The following is a 21,963-nucleotide window of genomic DNA, read 5'->3' on the forward strand; positions in this document are numbered from 1 at the left end:
GCCAGCCTGGTCTACAGAGTGAGTTCCAGGACAACCAGGGCTACACAGAGAAACCCTGTCTCGAAAAACCAAGAAAAAAAAAAAAAAAAGATACTCCTGTGGGAGTGTTTGTCACAAGGACAGAGAACTAGCAAGGGGAGAGGCTTGGCGCTTCTCACAAGCTTCATTTTGCAGATGGGAAATAGACTCCTAGAGAAGAGCTGCATGGCTCACCTTCCCACATGTGAGCTGTGAGCTTGAAGTTGCAGAGTGTGTTGAGGAAGTCATGTCTCCAACCTGCTTTAGAAATCTATGAAATTCCTCAACATGACTTCATAGGGCCATTCTCCCAGGCAGCACTGAAAATACCCATGGCTCAGGTCCTGCCTGGGGGTCTGTAAGCAGGAAAAGAAACAGACAACAAATACAACTAAATACAGTATCCTCTGGGACTGGTTCCTAGAACACCCCTCGTCATCCATAGAGACTGAACTCCAGGATTGTTTGAGTGCCTTGTGTAAAACAGACTAGCATTTGCACACAGCCTTGTCCACTGCACATCGTCCCTCCATTACTTATGATACTTAATGCAATGCAAATGTTATGTAAATAGATGTTCCACTTCAATGTTTAGGGGAAAATAACAAGGAAGAAATCTGTGCGGCTTCAGTACGGCTGAAGATCTTTTTTGCCGAATGTTTTAAACCCACAGTTGGTTGGGTTTGGGAGTGTCGAACTCGTGGATAGAAACAGAATAAGAAGTGAAGACTGTGGTCTGTACAGGCAAAGCAGGGACAGAGAGCTAGGGAATTAGGAGGCTCGGGGAGGTGAGGGTGAAATTGCCTTTTATGGTTTGCTGTGGGTGAGGTCAGAGGAGAGCTCCCAAGGATTAGAATGTGCCAGTCAAACAAAGGACTGGAAGGAACAGGAAACAGGAGCTGCTCCCAGAATGGGTCCCAGGAAATAACAGTACGAGTGACAGAAACTGAACAAGTCAGAGAGGGATCAAGATTTGGGGGAGGTCTAAAGAGCAGACCCATGGCTACAGGTCATGGCGGAGTTTGTTATTACAAGGCAGTGGTTCTCAACTTGTGGGTAGAGACCCCTTCGGAGGTTGAACATCCTTTCACAGAGTTCCCATATCAGACACCCCTCATATCTGCTATTTAAATTACGATTCATAGCAGCAGCAAAATTACAGTTATGAAGTAGCAGTGAAGATGGGGTCACTGTAACATGAGGCACTGTATTAAACAGCATTAGGAAGGTTGAGACGCTCTGGTCTAAGAGAAACAGGAAGTCATTGGAAGGTTTAGGGACGGGACCAGCAAGACCCAGGTGGCATTACCATACGGATCATTAGGAATAGCAGGCACAGAGACTGCTGTTACCTTCACCTAAGTGGGGCACACCAGTGACAGCAGGGCGTGACAGAATGCCTGTGTTTTGGAAATAGAATTAACAGGACATGGTGAGGAATTAGATGGGTCTCTTGAGAAGGGGTGAGGCAAGGGTGACAGCGAGGTGTGTGTGGCCTTGATACCTAGACAAATGACGCTTAGCCTGACTGAGAGAGGGAGCTTGGAGCCTGCAGGTCAGGAGCAGCAGTTGTTCCTGGGCCAGGTTACTTTGCATAATCTTCCACCTCTACAAGTTCTATTTGAGCTAGCCTAAGGACCATAACAGCAGCCACCACCTAAGATGGAATTCTCTGTTGGACTAATTACCCAAGTCTGCAATAAAAGCAAGTAATTTAGGGCACAGCCCCATCTCTGGGGTCTTACCCCAAAGCAGCATATGCAACAATTTCCTGAAGAGCATTGCTGGAACGGTGAGATGATTGCTAGGATGTGGCAGTTAGCTCCCGGTACTTCACAGGGAGGTCTGTGTGCTGTGAGCACTCCTGACACAAAGTGATGTAGGCTTGTGTGCTTGTTTACACACAGTGTTTCTGGAAGACCAGACAGTTCAAGACTAACAAAGGGTATACAGTAAGGGTAAGGAGTAGACTCCTGGAAATTGGGGGATGAGAGACTTTAGATAGCTAGCAAAGTTTATTCAGGGATCATCTGCCATCCACTGTGCACTTCTTCTGTCCATTTTATTACTGTCCATTTGCATCCTTATGACAGAGTAGGTGTCCAACAAACATTCTTAAATGAGTGACAGGCTGATGGTGCTCGTGACAAAGAGAGTTCAAAAGAGGACTTTTTGTTTTGTTATTCATAAAAGAACTGCCTTATGTCTATGGGTGTTTTACCTACCCATGAGTGCCACAATCTGACCTTGTGCCCTTGGAGATCAGAAAAGGGGATCGGATCCCCTGGAATTGGGGTTACAGGATGGTTGTTAGTTACCATGTGGGAACCAACCTCAGCAAGTGCTCCTAACTGTGGACCCATTGTCCAGCCCCCATTTTATATTTTTTGTTCAGGTAATTAACATTCGTTTAGCATCAATTAGCTATTTAAAGGATACAGTTTAGTGGCATTTAATACATTCATAATGTTGTGCTGCTTCCCCTTCTATCGAGCTGTGAAAGATTTTCATCATCCTCAATGGATTATCTGAATTGAAATTCCTTTTCCTCCATTCACCAGCTCAGACAACCAGTAATCTGCTTGCACAAACCAAACAAAAAACAAGAATAAAAAACCATTTTTTTTCAATTTTTGGATATTTTATATAAATACAATCATACAATATACAAAATTTTGCATTTGGCTTTTTAAAATTCAGCATCATATATTTTTGATATTTGTTCATATGGTGGTACGTCTTTCTTTTTATTGGATGAACAGTATTCTGTTGTACGGGTGTATATCAGATTTTCTTTATCTGTCTGTTGAGGATATTTAGATTGTTTCTTTTTCTCTTTTTCTTTTTCTTTATTCTTTTTTTTTGACTATCATAAGCAGCGCTGTTAGGAACATTTGTGTGCTAGTACTATTTGAGTACACTTTTAAATTCTTTGAGTATATGCTTAAGGAGTAAGTGGATCGTGTGGTAATCTATACTTAACATTTTTGGGCTCTCTAAATTGTTTCCCCGACACCTCAATAATGTTTTGTCAAGGGCAAAAAAAAAAAAAAAAGGAGGAAGGTGGGATCCTGGGAAGCTGATGGCTTTTCCCATCTTTCACAGGCCATGATAGACTTTACAATTAGTACCTACAGTCAAATGACTGGACTTCTCTGGGTTGCCTTAGGGTGGGGAAACTAACTACCGGGGGCAGAGTGAGTTGTTGGTTCTGAAGCTGCGGGCACAGAGCAAGGCCCCCTAGTGAACCACTGTCCCTACTCCCCAGCATCCCTGTACTCTCCCTTCCCACAGCTCCTGCTCTGTGTCCTCAGGCAAAGTCCAAGGCAGAGGCATCCAGAGCGGCGCGTGAACTACAACTCCCGGCAGGCACCTCTCCGGGCCGCCTCTCCTAGCCTGGTGCGCATGCTTTGGCAGACGTGGCACCGGGAACTCGGAGGCGGGGAGCGGCTGTGAAGTGGCCGTAGCCGTTGGCCGTTGGCCGAGGTGGAGCTGGCAGGCGTGCGAGAGCCGGGTGCAGACGGCAGGAGGCGGCAGGGATGGCGCGGGCGTGGGGGCTGCTACTGGCGATTGGGGTGAGGCTGCGGGCCGGCGACACGTGCGTCCCGCATGGCCGTGGACGCGCGCGGTCCGGGTTGGTTGGGGGCGTGCTCGCCGGGTGGCAGCGGGGTCCTGGTCCTCTGCGCTCCACCGGGGCCAGGCCGGGTGATCCTTCTCTAGGGGTTCGCTCTCTCGCACAACTTTGCGGGGACGCAGGTCTGGGATGTCCTCAGCCTAAGCAGGACCCCCTGAGCGGTGCTTGCACCTGTGTGAGTTGGGTGGAGGCTGCCTTCCACTTGCGCAGCAGGAACACTTGCTCATGGGTTGGACCCCACGGAGAATGGGAGCGTGACGGGTTGGGTGGGGTTGCCACCTCCAAGAGTTCTGCTCCCACCGTGACACCGGCTCCATCCCCGGCCACTTTCGAGCAGTGTGGCGCCCTGGATCTTTAAACGTGTCTGCGTTTCTTCCACGAGATGGGGAACCGTAAAGATACCCGGCTAAGGAGGTTGTCAGACGGGTCGGCTGAGGAGTCGGTGGAACAAGCTCCGGAGACTGCAAAATGATACCGGAGTGATACAGGAGTGGAGGAGGGCTGGACCGGGGTGCAGACTACGTGGGGATGAGAGGACTTTCCCGAACCGGCATCCCCGGAGAATTGGGGACAGATTTGCCCCCAGGGCTGAGGTGTGGCTGTGGGTGTGTGACAGGATGTAGTTGCCTTCTTCCACTTCTCTCTGGTAACTTCTTGTCTCCCTTGTGTTGGGTCCATCTCATTACAGCCACCACCACTACCACCAAGTTCGGAAGACTTGCTGCCCCTACCACTCCACTATTTTCTCTTTGGGTGTGGCAAGGATGCTTGGCAAATGGGGGGGGGGGTAAAGGAGAGGTGATTTGATTTCAACGCTTGGACTTCCCAGTGCCCTGTCCTTTGGGGTCATCAGTTAAGGAGTGATCTCGAGTTTTCTGTTAAGTGGAAGTAGGTGTCAAAGGAAGCTCCCTGTTCCCTGCTCTGTCCTCTAGGAGAGATCTAGGTTACAGTGAAGTTTTGTCCCTACCCTGTAAGGGGGTGCTGGTGGCGTTCTATGATGTTTGACATCAATTTCCTGGAGCCAGTTGGTCTGACTCTGATCAGGATGTCAGTCCTTGAACTCTGAGGGAGGAGGGTTCTGCTTTCTTCCCTTTTTCCTCCCTCCAGTAAAAACAAGGGCCTAGTAGTCTGAACTTTTACTCTGTAAACATTTATCAACCACATTGTTTGCTACCGGCTTGACTTTTGGGTGGGGAGCGAACTACACTCTGTGCCTCCCATCAGGTGTTGCCTTCGGCTGAACTGGCAGTCAATCCTGTGAGCAAATAAAGATAGAAGGACAAGAGCTAATACCCTAACTGCTGGTAGCCTGCTACAGGAGAGCCATACATTATCTGAGGTGGAGAGTCCCTCAGAGAGAGGTCACATATCTGAAAGGGAGAGTCCGCTAGGGAGAGCCCCTGGGGCCATATACTGAGGTGGGTGGAGCAGAGTCCAGGAATAAATGTGAAGTGGGTATTTCAGAGATCTGCATGTACCTTCCCTTTGGGCAATGAGGAAGAACACTGAGGTTTGCCCAAAGCTCTGGCAGCTGGGAGTTCCCTGAACCTAAAGTTGGTTTGGCAGATGCCAGGTAGAGAGAGGGATAATATCCTGGGATCTGCAGTGAGTGACTGCTGGTTGGGCCTCTGTCCATTTAAAAGCTACGTGGATTTGATAAGGGCTTCCTACATCCCTGGGAGCACTTTGAGTTCTTTGTTCGCTCTGTATTGACTGAAGGCCACTGGGCGTGGCCCAGGGTTTATGAAACCGGATTTAACTGGGTCTGATGGCATGGATTTGGGATCCCAGCTAGGAGGTTGAGGCAGGAGGATGGAAAGTCTTGTTTGGACTACAGAGTAAGTTTAAGGGCAGCCTGGGAGCAGAGTGCTAGCCTAGCATGTGCTAGATTCAATTCTTAATACTATATAAAAAGAAAAGAAAAAAAAATCAGTATCCCCTGTATCTGTGGTCTCACTGTCCAGTTGTAAGTCATCTGTGGTCAATAAGAAAGTGTGGTCTGAAGTGTGGAGAGTAGAGCACTTGCCTTGCCTACATGAGGCCCTGAGTTTGATCCCAGCATCACATGAATTGGGTATGGTATAAAGCTGGGCAATTGGATCAGAGGATCAAGGACATCTTCAGAATTTCAGGCCAGCCACTATGACTTAAAAAAAAAAGTGAGCGTTTTACAAAATGACATTTTGAGAGACCACTTTCACGTTTATCACTGGTATAGTAATGACAGCTGTATTTCATTATTTTAATGCAGTAATAGTACTGTATTATTAATTATTTTAAATCTCTGTCTAATTTATAAATTAAACTTGTTCACAGGTCTGTATGTATGAGAAGAAAAGTCTCTATGTTCTGTATGATCTGCAGTTTCAGGCATCCACAGGAGGTGGGGGTGGGGAGTTGGAGCCACCCCTCCTCAAATAAGGGAAACAAATGGAAAAGGGTTTACAGAGATTTGTGTACAGGGCTGTATGAGTACTACATCTATTATAAAAGCAAAAATATGGAAGTGATTTAATAATAGTGGCATGGTACAATACCTTTTGGCCTCTTTGAGACAAAGAAGTGTTTCTTTGTTAGTTTGGGCATCTGTAGCAAATACACCATAGACTGGGTCCTTATAATGGCAAGTTTGCTTTTCACTGTTTCTGATGCCGGGTGACTGATGTCAGGGTACTAGCTCAGTCAGGTTCTATGGAAGATCCTCTTCCAGGCTGCTGACTGTTGATTTCATGTATCCTTGTGGGACAGAGAGAAGGTCGAGCACTTTCTGGGTCCTTTTGTAAAGCACTGATTCTATTCATGCAGATTTTACCTTTGAGCCTTGCTAACCTTCCTAGGGCCCCACCTCTTCATGCCTGCCACAGTGCGTGTGGGGCGTTAGGATTTCAACATATGAGTTTTAGGGTACACCAAGCATTATTAGGTCCATCATCCGGTCAGTGGTTGTAAAGAAAACACTCAATACAGTTAAGGCACATTGTTCAGATATGCTATGGTGTGGATGAAGACCATCTAAAGAGGGAAGATACTTAGGTATACAAACCAAGATTCAGAACCAGACTTCAGGGTAGATGAAGTTGAGAGTGAAGAACTAGCAGAACATTGAAATACTAATTGTTCTAGAAGGTGGAGTGGCGGGAGACTTTCCCTTACTTCATTGTTTAATTTTAAAAAAATATTTTCTAAGTGTTCTATATAAGCTTATAATCAGAAAAAAAATTTTTTTAAAATTAAATGCTTTCTTGGCAGCCTTTTGGTCTTCTAGAAAAATCCACAATGGCACCTGGGACTTTAACCCCAGAAGCACCCAGACAAGAGAGACCAGGACCTTTGACCCTAGAGCCTGTTTTCCTGCTGTCTAATTGATGCTTCCTGCCAGGCCTGACCCTCCACAAGGACCATGAATGCTTTGTTATAGTGTTGGGGCAGTCACAGGACAGAGAATTGTCTTGTCAGAGCTCAGTAGCCGTCTCCATGTTCAGTGGTTCTCAACTGTCTGGCCAAGGACTCTGCTGGACTGTGGCAGAATTTTCAGTAGTATACAGACAAATTGCAAAAAAAAACCAACCCAATAGTGAATAGATTTTTTTTATGTGTATCCATATATTCTCTGTTAAAAACTTGCCTGGGAGTCAGATATGGTGGCACATACTTTTGATTCGAGAAGGGGCAGTAACAGGTGGATCTCTGAATTTTGAGGCCAGCCTGGTCTACAGAGTGAGTTCCAGGATAGCCAGGGCTACACAGAAACCTATTTTGGAAAAAAGGAAGAAAAGAAAAATTTGCCTAGGGCTTTAGCTGTGGCTTAGTGGTGGAGTACTTAGTTAGAATGTGGGAGACCCTGGGTTCACTCCCCAGCAACACACATATATTTTTTCTGGATGGGATGTTTAGTGTGTGTGTGTGTGTGTGTGTGTGTGTGTGTGTGTGTAAACTGAACTTTATGGTAGCATATTGCAATTTCATATCAAAAAGTTCATTCTTTATAAAATTTGTTTAAAAATAGACAGTACCTATGTTTACAAATTTATTTGTACGTGCCTAATACAGTCCATGCATTTGTGACATGTGAGAAGTGGTCTTACTTTATTTTGCAGGGCTGGGAATTGCACCCTGAGCCTCTTGCATGCTAGACAAGCACTCTACCCATGCTAGACAAGCACCCCATCCCCCTCAGTTCTCACAGAACCAAAGAGAAGAGCCAGGCCTGCTGAATTATAAATTGGGTCCTTCCCATTCCTCCCTCTCTCCTTGCTTCCGGTGCCTTTGCCCTGTGGTGGCTGGAAGCTCAGAGCCAGGGGACGGTGGACGCAGGCTCAGAGGGCATGTTCGTCCTGTAGCCTCTCCTGCAGAGCTTTTAAGGTGTACTCAGGCAGGTTTTCTTTCCTCTGGCACCATTATATATTTAATAGGCCTTTGTGGGCTGGCCTGGGGACCTAATTGCCATTGATAATGCTGCTTGGAGCCTAGAGTGCACTTTTCCCACAGAAATAAACACATTACTGAGGAAGTCTTAAAACAGATGTGCGGGGTACATAGATGGAGCTATGGCTAAGCTCCACATGGATGCCAAGTGCTGACAAGGCTGGGGATGCAGGCCATGGGCAGGGGGTGGGCACTGCGTGGCCAGAGAAAGCCCCAGGAAAGAGTTCATTTCTCAAGGAGGGTCCATCTTAGGCTCTGTGACTGCTGGGATCCCTATCCGGGTGTTGTGTGGTAGGCACTTAGCCTAGGCCCTGGCATATGTGTGCCGGGATAGCATTTGGTGGAAAGAGTGGGTGTTGTAGACAGGGAAGGAAGGCTCCAAGATAGGGAGAGGTCCATCTGATGGGAAAGGGGACCAGAGTGTGATGTGGGGCTAAGACTCGAAAAGCAGGTCCATCAAGAACTCCGAATGTCTGCTAAGCTCTGGGACTGGGTTCTGTAGGCCATGGGGAAACAGATGAAAGTGGTCCCTTAGATAACACCATGAGACATGGATGGAATAGTGGATTGACGGGAGAAGCTAAGCTACTTTGCCCAGAACACTTCTTGCTTTCCTCCTTGTTATCTGTTAGAGTCAAGTGTGATGTGTTGGAAAGAAATCGGGCTTTCAGCTAGCTGATGCTCTGTAGCTGCATGGCCTTGGGCTCTGCTTCACTTATTTGTAAGTGGTGGTAATAATACCTATTTTTCCTGGGTGGAAAGGATTAGAAACAATGCAAGAAGCAGGCGGCGCAGTGCTTGGCATCAGCAGGAGCCTTGGCATCATTGTTGAATACTAGGCACAGGACATTGGCCATGTGCATTGAAGGGCCAGCCTGGCAGGTGTGAGCAAGGGACCATGTGATCCAGGTGCCAGGTGGTGGGGTGCATGCTGCTTGGATCCTTCAGGGCCTCTTGGTGCTGACTCTTGTTCACCTTCCCCCTCTTTTGCTCTACTTGTATGGAGACACCTGGGGAATTGGCTGGTACGTACACAAAGACTGAGCCTGAGTTAAGTCTTGTTTTTTTCCCCTTCCTTCTGAAGGAGATCTTCTCTCGGGGCAGAGACACACCTACCAGACCGAATTAATCCCTAGAGAGTTTCACCCTGCCTTTGTGGTTTTGTTCTGTGAGACTTTTCTGTATAGTTAGTTTTGAAACTAAGTGTCCCAGGTTAGAAACAGCTGTGTGGATGGCTTACTGTCTTTTACACTGTGTAAATTGCTCTAATTTCCCACTGCTATGTTCGGACCCAAGTAAGGACAGGAGTACCAGTATTTACCCTCCCCACGTGGTGGGCTGGCTGTCCCAGTTTTGCAGCATGCTATTTGTTCTACCGACCGGAATTGTGACAATTCTTACATGTTCGTCGAGGGTCTTAGAGTTGGCTCGTTGGTCAATGTGTCCCACTTCAGTGTGGTATTAGGTCCTGTGCTAATGTGATTAGTTAGGCTGTGTCCCCAGAGAGTCTGTGGACTAAGGTGGGGAGTGGTGTGTGGCTCAGGAGGCGAAGGTGCAGTGGCTGCACTAGATGTTTAAGCAGCTGAGTTGGTCTTGTTTTTCTGGATGGCAGTGCCTCTTGCCCTGTAGCAGGGGAGGAACAACTGACTAGGTACCAGCTGGCTTCCTCCTCTCCCAGGAGCTCCGGTTTGCATCCCCTTTGGCCACCCTACACAACACGCCTGTCTCCTAGCACTGCTTCCTAGCCACGAGCTGTGCTGTTGTGCACTGTGGGGGCTAATGATCCTCAGATGGCACGAATGGCCTTTTTACATCTTTCTGTTCCTCAGAGTCATATTGAGACCCCAGCTGGGTGTGCAGTTTTCAGCTCATTATAGCTTCCTGGAGCAGGGGTGGAGTTCCATCTCCTGTAAAGAATGCCACCATTCCTCCAGCCCTTTGATGTCTTTGTCTGTCAGCAGATCTTTTAGACCTTGTTGGCAAGTGCTCTCAAGGTCCAGGTTGAGGGCAGTAAGCTGGGTTCAAATGTACAACTGACCTAGCCCAGAGGTCTGCTAGGCTGGGAGCCTCCATTGTTAGGCCACACAGGCAAGTGTTCCCAGGGGTTTCCTTTCATCAAAGGGCCCCATCTTGCTGCATCCTGGGCAGAATATTTTATGTTCCCATTGGGGAGATGGGCCATTCTAAGGTGAGGCAGGAGTTTGGCCGTTCAACAGATGCTTCCTCCTCCTCTTCTTCCTCTTCTTCCTCTTCTTCCTCTTCCTCCTCTTCCTCCTCCTCCTCCTCCTCTTCTTCCTCCTCCTCTTCTTCCTCCTCCTCCTCTTCCTCCTCCTCCTCCTCCTCCTCCTCCAAGAATGGTTATTTCTTTGAAAACCTTTATGAGCTGAGTCCTGTGCTGAGCCCTTTGGGCTGTCATGATAAATCAGAACGGTACCACCCTTCCTTAAGTCAAATGTGAGTGACTTCATTCAGATATGAACCGCTGGCAGAGAAAGCAAGCATAGCGGTAAGAGAATGCGTAATGATCCCTCATCTGATGCCCAGAGTTGAAGAAAGGCTTTTCTGAGAACCCAAGGGGCCTATCTCAGAATGGAGTTTTTAAAGGTCTCAGAATGCATTGATTTATTAAGGAGAATAGTTAGAAATACAACTCATATTGAGGAAGATGGCAGTAACTTCTTGATAATGTATCTGTTGGGTTGGCGAGTCATAAAAGATGTGGCTGGCGGGTTTGAGAATTTCTGTTTTTTAAAAGCAGTGGTGCCCATAAACAGCGTGTGAGGATATCTGCACCTGAGAGAAAGAAAAGGCGATTTCTATTGGTAGAGCCGGTGGCTGTGGTTACTGCCCTCGCGGGCCACCTCCATTCATAAATTGCAGAAAGCATTAGCACATTTATGAGTACGCTGATGTTAACAAACACAAGGGTGGAGCTTTTCTCCACCCATACTCATAGACTCTCGTGCCTGGGGTGGTGCGCACAGTTTATAATAACAACACGTGAGGAGCAGAGGTAGGAGGTTTATGAATTCCAGGCCAACCCACACCACATCGTGAAACACTGCTCCAAAATACCAGAGGCTGGTGATGTAGCTCAGTGGTAGAGAGCTTACACAATGGTAGACCACATAAACAAAGCCCTGGGTTCAATCCTCCGGGCCACAGATAAGGTCAGATTCATAGATACAGGTGCCTAGAAAAGTCCAAGATTTGGAAATAAAAGATGACTTGTAAACTTTATGAAGTTTTTTAGATTAATTTATTTTCATTGTATCATGTGTAGGTGTTTTGCCTGCATGTGTCTGAGCACCATGTACAAAGCCACAAGAGGACATTGGGTCCCTGGAACTCTAGTCACAGACAGGTGTGAGCTGCTATGTGGGTGCTGGGGATTGAACCCTGGGCCTCTCTGCAAGTGCAACAAAGCTCTTAACCATGGAGCCCCAATTATGTCATAGCTAGCACTGTGTAAGACATCTACCTGAAGGCCATCTGCTGCACTGGGGAGAGAGCTTAGCTTATACTTCAGGGCCCCTGTTTGGATTTAGGGAGGCTGCAGATTATCTGTATGTGACCCGGAAGAGAAACCACTTGTTCTTGTGATGTAATTTGATCCTAACTGTGTTACTTTCCAGCAGCCTCTTGTTAAGAAAGTAGTTTTGAGCTTTCTCTCTTATATCCTTTTTTTTTTTTAACCTGGCTTTGGTATTTTAGTGCATCTTTTATTGAGTTAAGTAAAACTTTGAAATATGCTCAATATTGATTTGTATGGGAATTAGGTTTTGAAACAATTGACTGATCCCTGAGCCCACAGCTAGAACTGCTGACTGAGCAGATGTGATGACTAATCTGGGTTGTCACACCCAGGAAGAAGGAGCCTCAGTTGAAGAGTTGTCTTCATCAGACTGGCCTGTGGGCATGTCTGTAGGAGCACTTTCTTGATTGCTAATTGATTGAGAAAGATTCCGCCCACTGTGGGCAGTACCATCCCTAGGCAGATAGGTCTGGGCTGTATAAGAAAGGTAGCTGAGTGTGAGCCTGGGAGCAAGCCAGTGAGCAGCCTTCTTCTAGTTTTTGCTTTTAAGCTCCTGCCCTGCTTGAGTTCCTGCCCAGACTTCCCTCAGTAAGGAACTGTGAACTGAAAATATAAGATGGAATATAAATCCTTTCTTCTCCAGGTTGTTTCTGGTCAGAGTTTTTTCTCACGGCAACAGAAAGCAAACCAGGACAGCAGGATATATGAGTGTGGTGTCCAAAACAGAGACTTAGGCTGGGGACATTAGTTTATGAGTGCTCTTCTTCAGAGAGGGATCTCCTGTGGAAAGTGTAGGGTGGACAAAAGAGGGGAACTGAGCGAGCCCAGAGGGAGCTCAGCATGTATATAGAGAGGCAGCTGGCTGGAGAATCAGAGGGAAGACCAAAGGATCACAGAACCTTAAGAGGTTTGTGGTGTAGGGGACATTGTTGAGCCAGATTTCAGAGGGATGATGACTACACAGGGACGCAGTGGGAAGTTTTGACTGTGAGTGGGGAGAGGAGTGACATGGGGGTCCAGAGAGAGTGGTTTTAAAAGATAAGATACACTGCTCACAGCCTTTCCAGGTAGGCTGTAGTTAAAACTCACTTTAAGAGAATATGCTGATTTCCCTAGCAAAGCTTTGATCAATAAATTTGAGTTATCTTTAAAAAATAAAAAGGAATATGTGGGACTGGAGAGATGGCTCAACGGTTAAGAGCATAGGCCTCTTTTAGAGGTCCTGGGTTCAATTCCCAGCACCCACATGGCAGCTCATAACTGTAACTCCTTCAGCTCCTTAACTCCAGTTCCAGAGGTTCCAACACCCTCATGAGTGCATTCAGGCAAGATACCAATGTACATGAAATTAAAAAAAAAATTAAAGAATATGTACGTAAAAACCTGACTTCTGGACTGTCCAGACCTGTGGAGCGACTCTCATTAAGAGTAAGGCCCAGAAATCTCTGTTCACAGATGAACGTAACAGTTGTGGTATAGCTGTGCACGGTAGCCCATGCCTTTAACCTGAGCTGGCAGGAGTTCCTTGGCACGTGACCCATAGATCTCTGTGTGTGTGTTTGAGGTCAACCTGGTCTCTGTAGGGAGTTCCAGGCCAGCTGGGCTGTATAGTGATACCTTGTCTCAAAAAAGGAGGGGTGGGGTGGGGTAACAGCTACAAAAATTTGTGATGTTTTAGTCAGTTTCTTGTGGCTGTGACAAAACACTCCAGTTAGTTAACTTAAGAGGAGGAAAGGTTTATTTTGGCTCAGCGTTTCTGAGGTTCAAGTGCATGATCTCTGGACCCTGTTGCTTGGGCACCATCTGTCATCACAGGGACAGTCTGTGGGTCAGACAGGCTTGTATACCTTGTGACAGTTGTGGAGCAGGGACAGGAAGGAGCCTGAGCCCTAGTATTCTCTGATCTTACTGTAGTTGGGAACCAAGCTTCGTATACTTGGGCCTTTGGGTAACATTTCAAATCCAAACTATAGCAGGGAGTGTTAATTTGTGTGACAGACAGTCATTTGGCTGGCAAGGTTATTGCTCTCCACTGACTGGTGTGGTATACGATGCTGCCACTGTCTTGAGCTGTATCGCCAGTGTCATGCTGTTTCACTTGGCCCAAGCACATGCACTTTCTGCCTCCCTGTGAAGGGCTTCTGGGGGCATTACAGGCATGCAGGTTAACGGAAGAAGATGGATCAGCTGTCATGGCTCTTTGCAGTTGGTCACACTTGGTGGCTGGAAGGGAGAAGCAAACTTACTGGCCTCGTGGCTCTTCTTAGAGCTATGGGGAATGGGAGAGAAAGCCAGAGATAGCTCTGGCAGCGTTCCCGTGGCCAGGTGTAGACAAGAATACGAGATCTGTGTTTCACACACTGGGCAGGCTCTGCATCTGCCCTCTTACGCTTGGCCTGAGGTGAGTCTTTTTAAAGTGCTTTGAACCTCCGTTTTCATGTACCTGATGTGGGGATGACTCCACTTCCCACAGCAGTGGTTCCCAGAAAGAATACATACACATCGTTTTGGGGTCAGGGGAGCTACTGGAACCCAGGTCCTTATACTTGTTAGACCTAGACTCCTCTGTCACTCAGCTCTGAATCCCATCCTGCGTCCTACACAGCAGATATAACTGTTTCTCTGAATGCTTAGTTTTGCTGCCTCTCAGACATCCTGATGTTTCTGATCCATGTCATTTGAAAAAGATGCAGGTGCTACCCACTGGATTGATTTTTATGACTGCTTCTGAGTGGAGACTAGAAGGCTGCAAATGTGGGTTTAGACTCATTGCTGGAGGACGGACCGTGTTAATGTGTTGAAAGCATGTCTGTGTACTGTGGGTCAGGAGCACTTGAGTTTTTTTTTTTTTTCTTATCAATTAGAGAAGCTTTGAGGTATGATTGGGTTTCCAGAGTGGGAATCCACGTCTTCCTCCTCCTCTTCTCCATCTCTCTCTGCTCCTTCTCTTCCCCTTGCTCTCTAATTCTGTGTTTCTACCAGTTCATCCTTGTTAGCAGGCCTGGCACACCGGGCTGGCAGTCACCCAAAGCCCTCTTGGCCCTAGAAGAGGTTTTCCAAAACATTAAAAGCCTCAGGGACTTACGTCTTGGTTAAATGCACTGCAGTTGCAATTTCAGGATAAGCAAACCTGTTTTTATAGGCTCCTGGATCAATCGTCCTGCCCCTGGCTTGTCCCTTGTTGACAGCCACATTTGTGCTGTGCAGAATACGGGGAGAAACTGTGCCATGCAGTCCTTAGGATAAGGAGTGATTTCTTAAAGGAAGCGAAACACAGGCTAAGAATTCTTTAGCAGAAATGCTGGGATCAGAAGTACTTTGGATTTCAGATTTATTCTGAATGCTTGGGTGTACATAATGAGATCTTGGTGATGGGCATTGGAAGATCATTTCCCTTTCAAATGCATCTTGTACGTTTATCCTGAAGGTAATTTTATGGATTTTTTTTATCATACCTGCATTAGGACTGGGATACATCATCACAGGTAGTCAGGTGTGGGATTGTGTACTTACCAGATTGCCACTCGGAAAATTTTGTGTTTGGACCCAAGCACAGTGGCACACATCTGTAATCCCAGCCATTGGGAGGCTGAGCAAAGAGGCTTGTATTGGATTTTCAGATTCTAGATGTTCATCCTGTTCAAGAATGTGGCTACCTTCGTGTTTACAGAACAGGGAGTGACTGACTGCCTGTGGCTCTTTTTTGTTCCACCCTGGGTGTTGGGTCTGAATCAGGGATCACTTGTGGTATAGCCCTAAGCAAGTGTTGTAGCTGAAATGCTGAGTGCCTCCTAAGGGCACAGGTGGAGGTCAGAAGAGGGTGTTGGGTTCCCTGAAATTGGAGTTGAGGAAGCTTATGAGCCATTACACGGATGCTGAGAATCAAACCTTGGTTCTCTACAAGACCAGCAAGTGCTCTTAACTATTAAGCCGTCACTCCAGCCCTCCTCCTACCAGTCTCCCAGCACTCGGGAGGCAGAGGCAGGTGGATCTCTGCGAGTTTGAGGGCAGCCTGGTAAATAGAGCTAATTCTAGATGATATAGACATCTAGAGTGCTAGAGTTATAGATGGGTCCCAATAGCTATATAGATATCTATAGATATATGATCTGTCTATTGCAGATAGATACAGATAAAGACTTAGATATAGATCTAGGTCTCCACCTAGCTCCCGTGGCTGCATGGGTGGCACACACCAGAGGCCTGTGCTTGTATGTCCTCCCTCCCCTCATGCATACCTCCGCCTCCCACCACTATCCAGGGACTCATAGTGCTTAGTTGTAGTTTGAAGCCTGCTGGATAAACAATGACATCAGAAACTGGTGATGTATTCCCCAAACCGACTCTGTGGTCCAGCCTGCTGACTTCAGAGCGGTGCTCTGCCGTGTGGTTGGTGGCAAGTGTTTAGGGATCGTCCTTTGAAGGAGCGTGTTCCTTATGCTTATAAGTGAATGTGATTTTGTATAGCTCTTTTTATAAGAATTTGCTAGATATGTGTTACATGCAGGGTATTTTCTGGTTTTGTCACTGTGGTAGCTGTTGATGAGACCCAGGGCCTTGTAGATGCTAGGACAGTGCTCTGCCACTTAGCTACATCCCGAGTCTGTTTTTAAATATTCTGCATACCAGATTCATAAAGAAAACAAACAAACAATAACAAAACTCCTAAAACTGAAAACGAAACCAACCAACCTCCCCACAAACAAAACAGAAAACCCCTGGCCCTTAAGTGGTGAAACAGCCAGCCCGCAGTGCAAGTACAGAAAGGACAGGTGAGCGCTGTGTGGATGTGGGGAAAGTACTGTTGTGTCCCTGCATAGCAGATGGGGTCAGGAGGTCCATGGGGAGTGATGAGTGGCATTTGGGCCATCTCTTTACAGCCATCTCTATCTTATCTTTTTTTTTTTTTTTTAATTGAGCAGTTTTTGTGGAGGGGCTTGCAGTTCTAGGGATTGAACCCACGGGTTACATTAAGTTAAGTTCCTTACCACTGACTTACCTTCCCAGTCCCAGCCAGTACTTTTTGTTGTTGTTTGATTGATGTGTGTGTGTGTGTGTGTGTGTGTGTTAGAATGTGGACGCTCACATGCATCTGGGTGTGAATACGTGTGTGTGGCAGCCTGAGGTTGGTGTCGAGCATTGTCCTCCATACATCTCCACCTGAACCCAGAGCTCACTGAGTTGCCTAGTCTGTAGCCATCTTGCTCCTGGGATCAAGTCTCTGGCTCTGGAGTGCCAGGATTATAGATGGGCCCCCACATCTGCCAGGCATTTACATGGGAGCCGGGATCTGAACTCCTGCCTCCACACTTGTACAAGCGTTTTACCACTGAGCCATCTGTCTCCATTGTGCCAGTCCCCTTGTTGTCTGTCTGTCTCTCAGGTGAAAAAAGTGCCAGAGTTACAGAAAGGCTGCATGAAGAATGAACACAGAGGATTCTCAAACCCTTTATTCAGGAGCCATGAGTATATTTAATCACATACAGTTCCACTCCTCTTCTACATGTATGGAGTACATATGTTCCTAGCTCTAAGTGCTTCAGTCACGTGACATAGCAGAGTTTCAGTCCTACTGAACAGCCTTTCCCATAATTAACTAATTCTTGTCATTAAGCAATGACTGTATTTCCTAGGACACAGGAATATTACTTACCTCACACAATGCAATGATTAAGATCAGGAAAGAGAACGGATAGCCCTCAGTGTCCACTGGGGAATGGGTCCAGGAACCCTGCTGATATGAAAATCCACAAAGCACTCAGATCCCTAAGACTAGCACAGTGTTTTACCCATGTGTAATCCTCTGTGTGCTCTGGTTCTAGCTTGCCTGTGAAGCCTGTACTCGCAGATGCTGTGTGAACAGTCAGGCTGTTGGGACTGTGAGGAGAACGGTCATTCTGCAGCTCCGTACAGGTGGACTCTTGAGTGTGGCTGGTCTGAAGTTAATGGAGTCAGCCCGTGTGTCAGCCCCACATTTGTAGGGCCAGCTCTGGACCCCAGTCTGAGACCAGTGTGCTCAGTCATCCTCAGCTCCCTGTGCTCTGGGGAGACTCTTCACTTGTTGACTTTTGTGACCTTGACTTTTTTTTTTTTGAAGAGTTTTTGTAGTGAGATTTATTTTGTGTGCCTGACTTTTTAAAGGGTCTCCAGTGGCTACAAAGTAGTGAAAAAATAAGAAAAGCTACAAGTTTTCTGCAGCTTGAGATTTTTGTTTGTTCATTTGTTTTAAGTTTTAAAATAATGTTTAAAATTACATTTATTTATTTGAGGTGTGTGTGTGTGTGTGTGTGTGTAAGTCAGAGGATAATGCCTAGGAGTTATTTCTCTTTTCCCACCGTGTGGGTTCTGAGTTCTGAACTTAGATCATCAGGCTTGGCAGCAAGCTCCTTTACTCACTTAGCCATCTCACAGACCCTGTTTTTGTTTTGAGGATCATGCTGTGTTGTCCAGGCTACTAACTCTCAGTCCTCCCGCCTCAGCCTCCCAAGTGTTGGGATTACAGATGTGTGCCACCATACCTAAGCTACAATTTGAGTTCTGATGTTTCCATTCAGTGTATCCTAGTGGGAAGCCATTGCCTCACTTTGCTCCACTACCAGTGGTGTTATCATTGGTCCCTTACTTAACTAAGGGACTTTGTCACACTTTGACCACTGTAAAGTTACATTTCTTGATTGGGAGACTCTTTGAGAGATATTTTCATAATATAGCCAAATGGTGTTAATTTTTTTTTAATTTATAAATCAAACATTCTTACTATGCTGAGTTACAAAGTAGAGAAAGAAGCATGTAGCTATCCAAGGGCAAACTATTTAGGTGCACTCTGTTGTCTGCCCCTCTCTCCTGACTGTCAGTTTATTTGCTTGTGGCTGTGGTCATGCTGTGAGGATTTCAGTTCTTTTTTTTTTTTTTAACTTAACCTCCAGGCATGTGTTTTTACATTGTACCTTCATTCTTCCGTGCCAGTGTGTGCAGCCAGTCCCCTGCGGTGGCTGTTTGTGTTGTTTGCACGGATTTCACTCTTGTCGATGGGGCTGTGTGAGTCATATCTGTGCCAGAAGCTCTGCTCACCCCCTCAGGACAGCTCCTCAGAAGTGGAGCCACTGAGTCAGAGGGCACGAGCACTTTCAAGAGACCCACTACCCCATGCCAAGCAGCTTGCCATAAAAATTGGCTGTGTTAGGCTCCTGCCAGCGCTGTGACAATTGGGCTCCATATTTTAAGAGATTTGCTAATGATGCCCCAGCCCTTTTCTCTCCCTTTTCAGCGGTGGCCCACCAGCAAAGAGTTGTGTGATTAATTTCCTGTGTTCTGAGTTATGAAAGCAAGGGTACTTATTTCCAAAAATAAATCCCAGTGCCAGGGAGCACATTACTTTCCTCAGGCGGCACAGCGCTCGGCATCAGGCTGAGAGCTGATGTCACATGTCTCAGGAAGAACCTTGGGGATGAGGGGCGATTTGAAATCACATGTGAGGACTTGGGATGTTTAACCTAGGGTCTTTGGAGGGGGTGGTGGTCTTCAGCGTGGGATAGCAATAGATGGCCTGGGAGGGGAGGGGCGTAAACCTACTATGATTAGCATGGTTCAGGGTGATGCTGGCAGGCCAGAGGACATGGACTTCCAGGAGGAGGTTCACATAGTGAGTTCCCATAGCCCTTTTTTTTTTTCTCACACACCTTGCTTGAAACCTTGCAAGGAATGAGCCTCCAGCAGGACCCCTTACTAGAAAAGGGCCAGATAGGGGAACTGCAGAGATCCCAGCTGTTGGTTACATGTGCAGGGAGCTGACCTGAGAAATGCTCAGTGAAAGTGCCGATGGCCGGGAGACGCACAAGTCCGTGGATCCCTCCACACTCCCGGACACAAGGTTTGGCATTCCAGGTGCTTATGAGAGCAGGTGTTGAGTATTTTCTTGTTGAAGCTGCTGTTTAATTAGATGCTCAGACCTATCTGTGTGTGTACCAGAAGGTCCAGATTGATGCCTCAAGATGACCATCTAGAGATAGCCCTCTGTTGTGTGAGGGAACCAGACATCCTCTAGAATGTTAACTACGAATCTTTAGCAAGTCTGCCCTTTTCATCTTGACAGGGCTGCTTGAGTTCCAGCTCACAGGGAGGATGACACTTAGGAAGATTCCTGTCAAGCCAGGCATAGAAGCACATTAAGTTCAAGGCTGACCTGAGCCTGGTTTATGTAGAGAGCTCTCCAGCACTGCCTGGGCTGCATACTTCTTCCTGTGCATTGTTTTGACTGTGTGAGGATGTCTGATTCCCAGGAACTGGAGTTACAGACAGCTGTGAGCCACCCTGTGGCTGCTGGGAATTGAACTAGGATCCTCTGGAAGAGCAGCCAGTGCTCTTAATCACAGAGCCATCTCTCCAACCCCAAGGGCTATCCTTAACAGTTACCACATAATACTTAATGCATACAGCCCATGGGCTGGGATTTAGCCAAATGCTCATACTTGATGCTGGGGATTCTTTGAGGCACGACTTTCATTGCAATGGCCAAGGAAACCAGCTGCTTCTTTAGAGGCAACCTTACCTTCTTGGTAGTCATAAGGTTTGGTGTGTCTAATACTATCATTAGGGAGAACTTCAGAAATCCCTTTTATCCCTTCTCTTTCCAGAGAAGGACACAGACCGAGGAGAGATGACCTACATAGCCATGGTCACTCAGCCAGTGACTGACAAAGTCGGTACCAGCTCAGCGGTATGACTCCACCACCCCTCCCAGGTTTGGCTCTAAGTTCTCAGCGAGCCTGTTCTCTAGCATCCAGTTCAGACCTTTGTCTGTCTTACCCCTCAGTCCCTTTACCACCAGGTTCCTCAGTGTCTAGACTTCCAGATTCTGACATTTCAAAGCTATTTTGAGCAAAATGTGGGTTAAACTAAATTAAACTGGTTTCTTCACAGCTCCCAACACAAGAAGGGAGTCTTTACTCAGGTGACAGAGGGAAAAGGCTTGAGCCCCACCTCCACCCTTCTCCTTAAATGTTAAACTTCTGTCCCCAAATCTCTTCTTCTGCAAACTGGGATTTTTACATAACTGACCAGTTGCTGGCTCTGGAACTTGCAGAGGAGGGTGAATCTGTAATGACAGTCACTGCTGTTCCGGGGAATGGGGAAGGTGCTGGCGCATGCCCCAGAGACAGCCTTTTTATTTTTATTTTATTTTTTTATTTTTTAGGTAGAGGGTGTAGGTGACAAGGATGGTTGATTATTCTCTAGGTGTGTAGATGGCTCAGTGGAGAGGAAGGGGTTTGTGTGTTGTGTGAGCAGGTGGGGAGTAGGTACTGGGCAGGGCAAAGTGGAAAGGGAGGCCTGGCACATAGCACAAAGGCCCTGCTGGGAACCAATAAGGGGTTACTGCCTCATGTTGAACATACCCTTGAACTTGTAGAAGGCAGGGTATCAGTGTAAACTCCTTCTCCTTCCTGGTCATTAGTTCTGTTGCTAGGAAGTGGCTCCTTTTTTTTTTGTGGCCAGTTAGGCCAGAAGCCCTCGAGTGGTGTCATGAACAATTAGAAGCCCTGCCTCTACTGTGAATCTACAACATGTCCTTGGGCACATAACCTCTGATCCCCCCCCTCCCGTCTTCTGTAGGACACAAGTACCACCTGCTGGGTTACCCTAGCGGTAAACTTGTTGTCACTGCGCACACGGACCCGGCAGGGTTCTTCTAAATGTGTTGTGTGACCTCAACAGCAGGTCGCTGTGCAGATTTTCTGGTGCTGAATGTGCGTACGTGTGCATGCCTTCCTGCCTGGACCTGTGGCTCTGCCTGATTGCAGGCGAGGCCTCCGGGAGGAAAAGGAGGTCCCCGGTTGTTGTTGTCCTTGCTCACTAATCATACTCAGAGGCAATTAGCACTTGTTATGAGCTATGTCTGCCAAGTATTGCATTAGGTTCATGTCTTCCTCCTCCGTCATTTAATAACGAGCCAAGCCACCAGGTGAGCAGGGATCTTATCCTCTGTCCTTCTGGGTCGAGAGATGGCGCTCAGCGGTCTAGTGACAAGCCTGGGGTCTTGTAATGATGGCAAGTGGATTCATGTCATGTCTTGTTTGACCCCAGAGTCACTGTTCTTTTCAGGGTGTCTAAAGGATGGCATGGGGCTGGGGATGGAGGGGAGACCCAGAAACAGATGAACTACGTGGTGGGAGAGAAGCCACCATGTAGATAGGAGAGCTATTCAGAGACATAGCAGACAAGGAGAGAAGTTGGTCTCCTGCCCTTTATTCATTTGTGCTAGGATGAGGGTTTTACAGGGCCCTGAAGAAAGCCTTGTGTTCTGCTGTAGGATGAGGGTTTCACAGGGCCCTGAAGAAAGCCTTGTGTTCTGCTG

The 21,963-nt window shown here is 47.0% G+C and overlaps 1 protein-coding gene across 1 annotated transcript in view; it reads left to right on the top strand.

Annotated features, from left to right (window-relative positions):
- Positions 1-3,443: 3,443 nt before the first annotated feature.
- Pdia5 (protein disulfide isomerase family A member 5) overlaps positions 3,444-21,963 on the top strand; it is an 89,085-nt gene continuing 70,565 nt past the window's right edge. The window contains exon 1 of the mRNA XM_028752280.1: positions 3,444-3,593. Coding sequence (XP_028608113.1) covers positions 3,558-3,593 — 36 coding nt within the window. The 5' untranslated portion in view covers positions 3,444-3,557. The remainder of the gene's footprint in view (positions 3,594-21,963) is intronic.

This window comes from Grammomys surdaster, unplaced genomic scaffold, assembly GCF_004785775.1.
Source record: "Grammomys surdaster isolate TR1022 unplaced genomic scaffold, NIH_TR_1.0 125889, whole genome shotgun sequence".
In the NCBI taxonomy this organism is placed as follows: Eukaryota; Metazoa; Chordata; class Mammalia; order Rodentia; family Muridae; genus Grammomys; species Grammomys surdaster.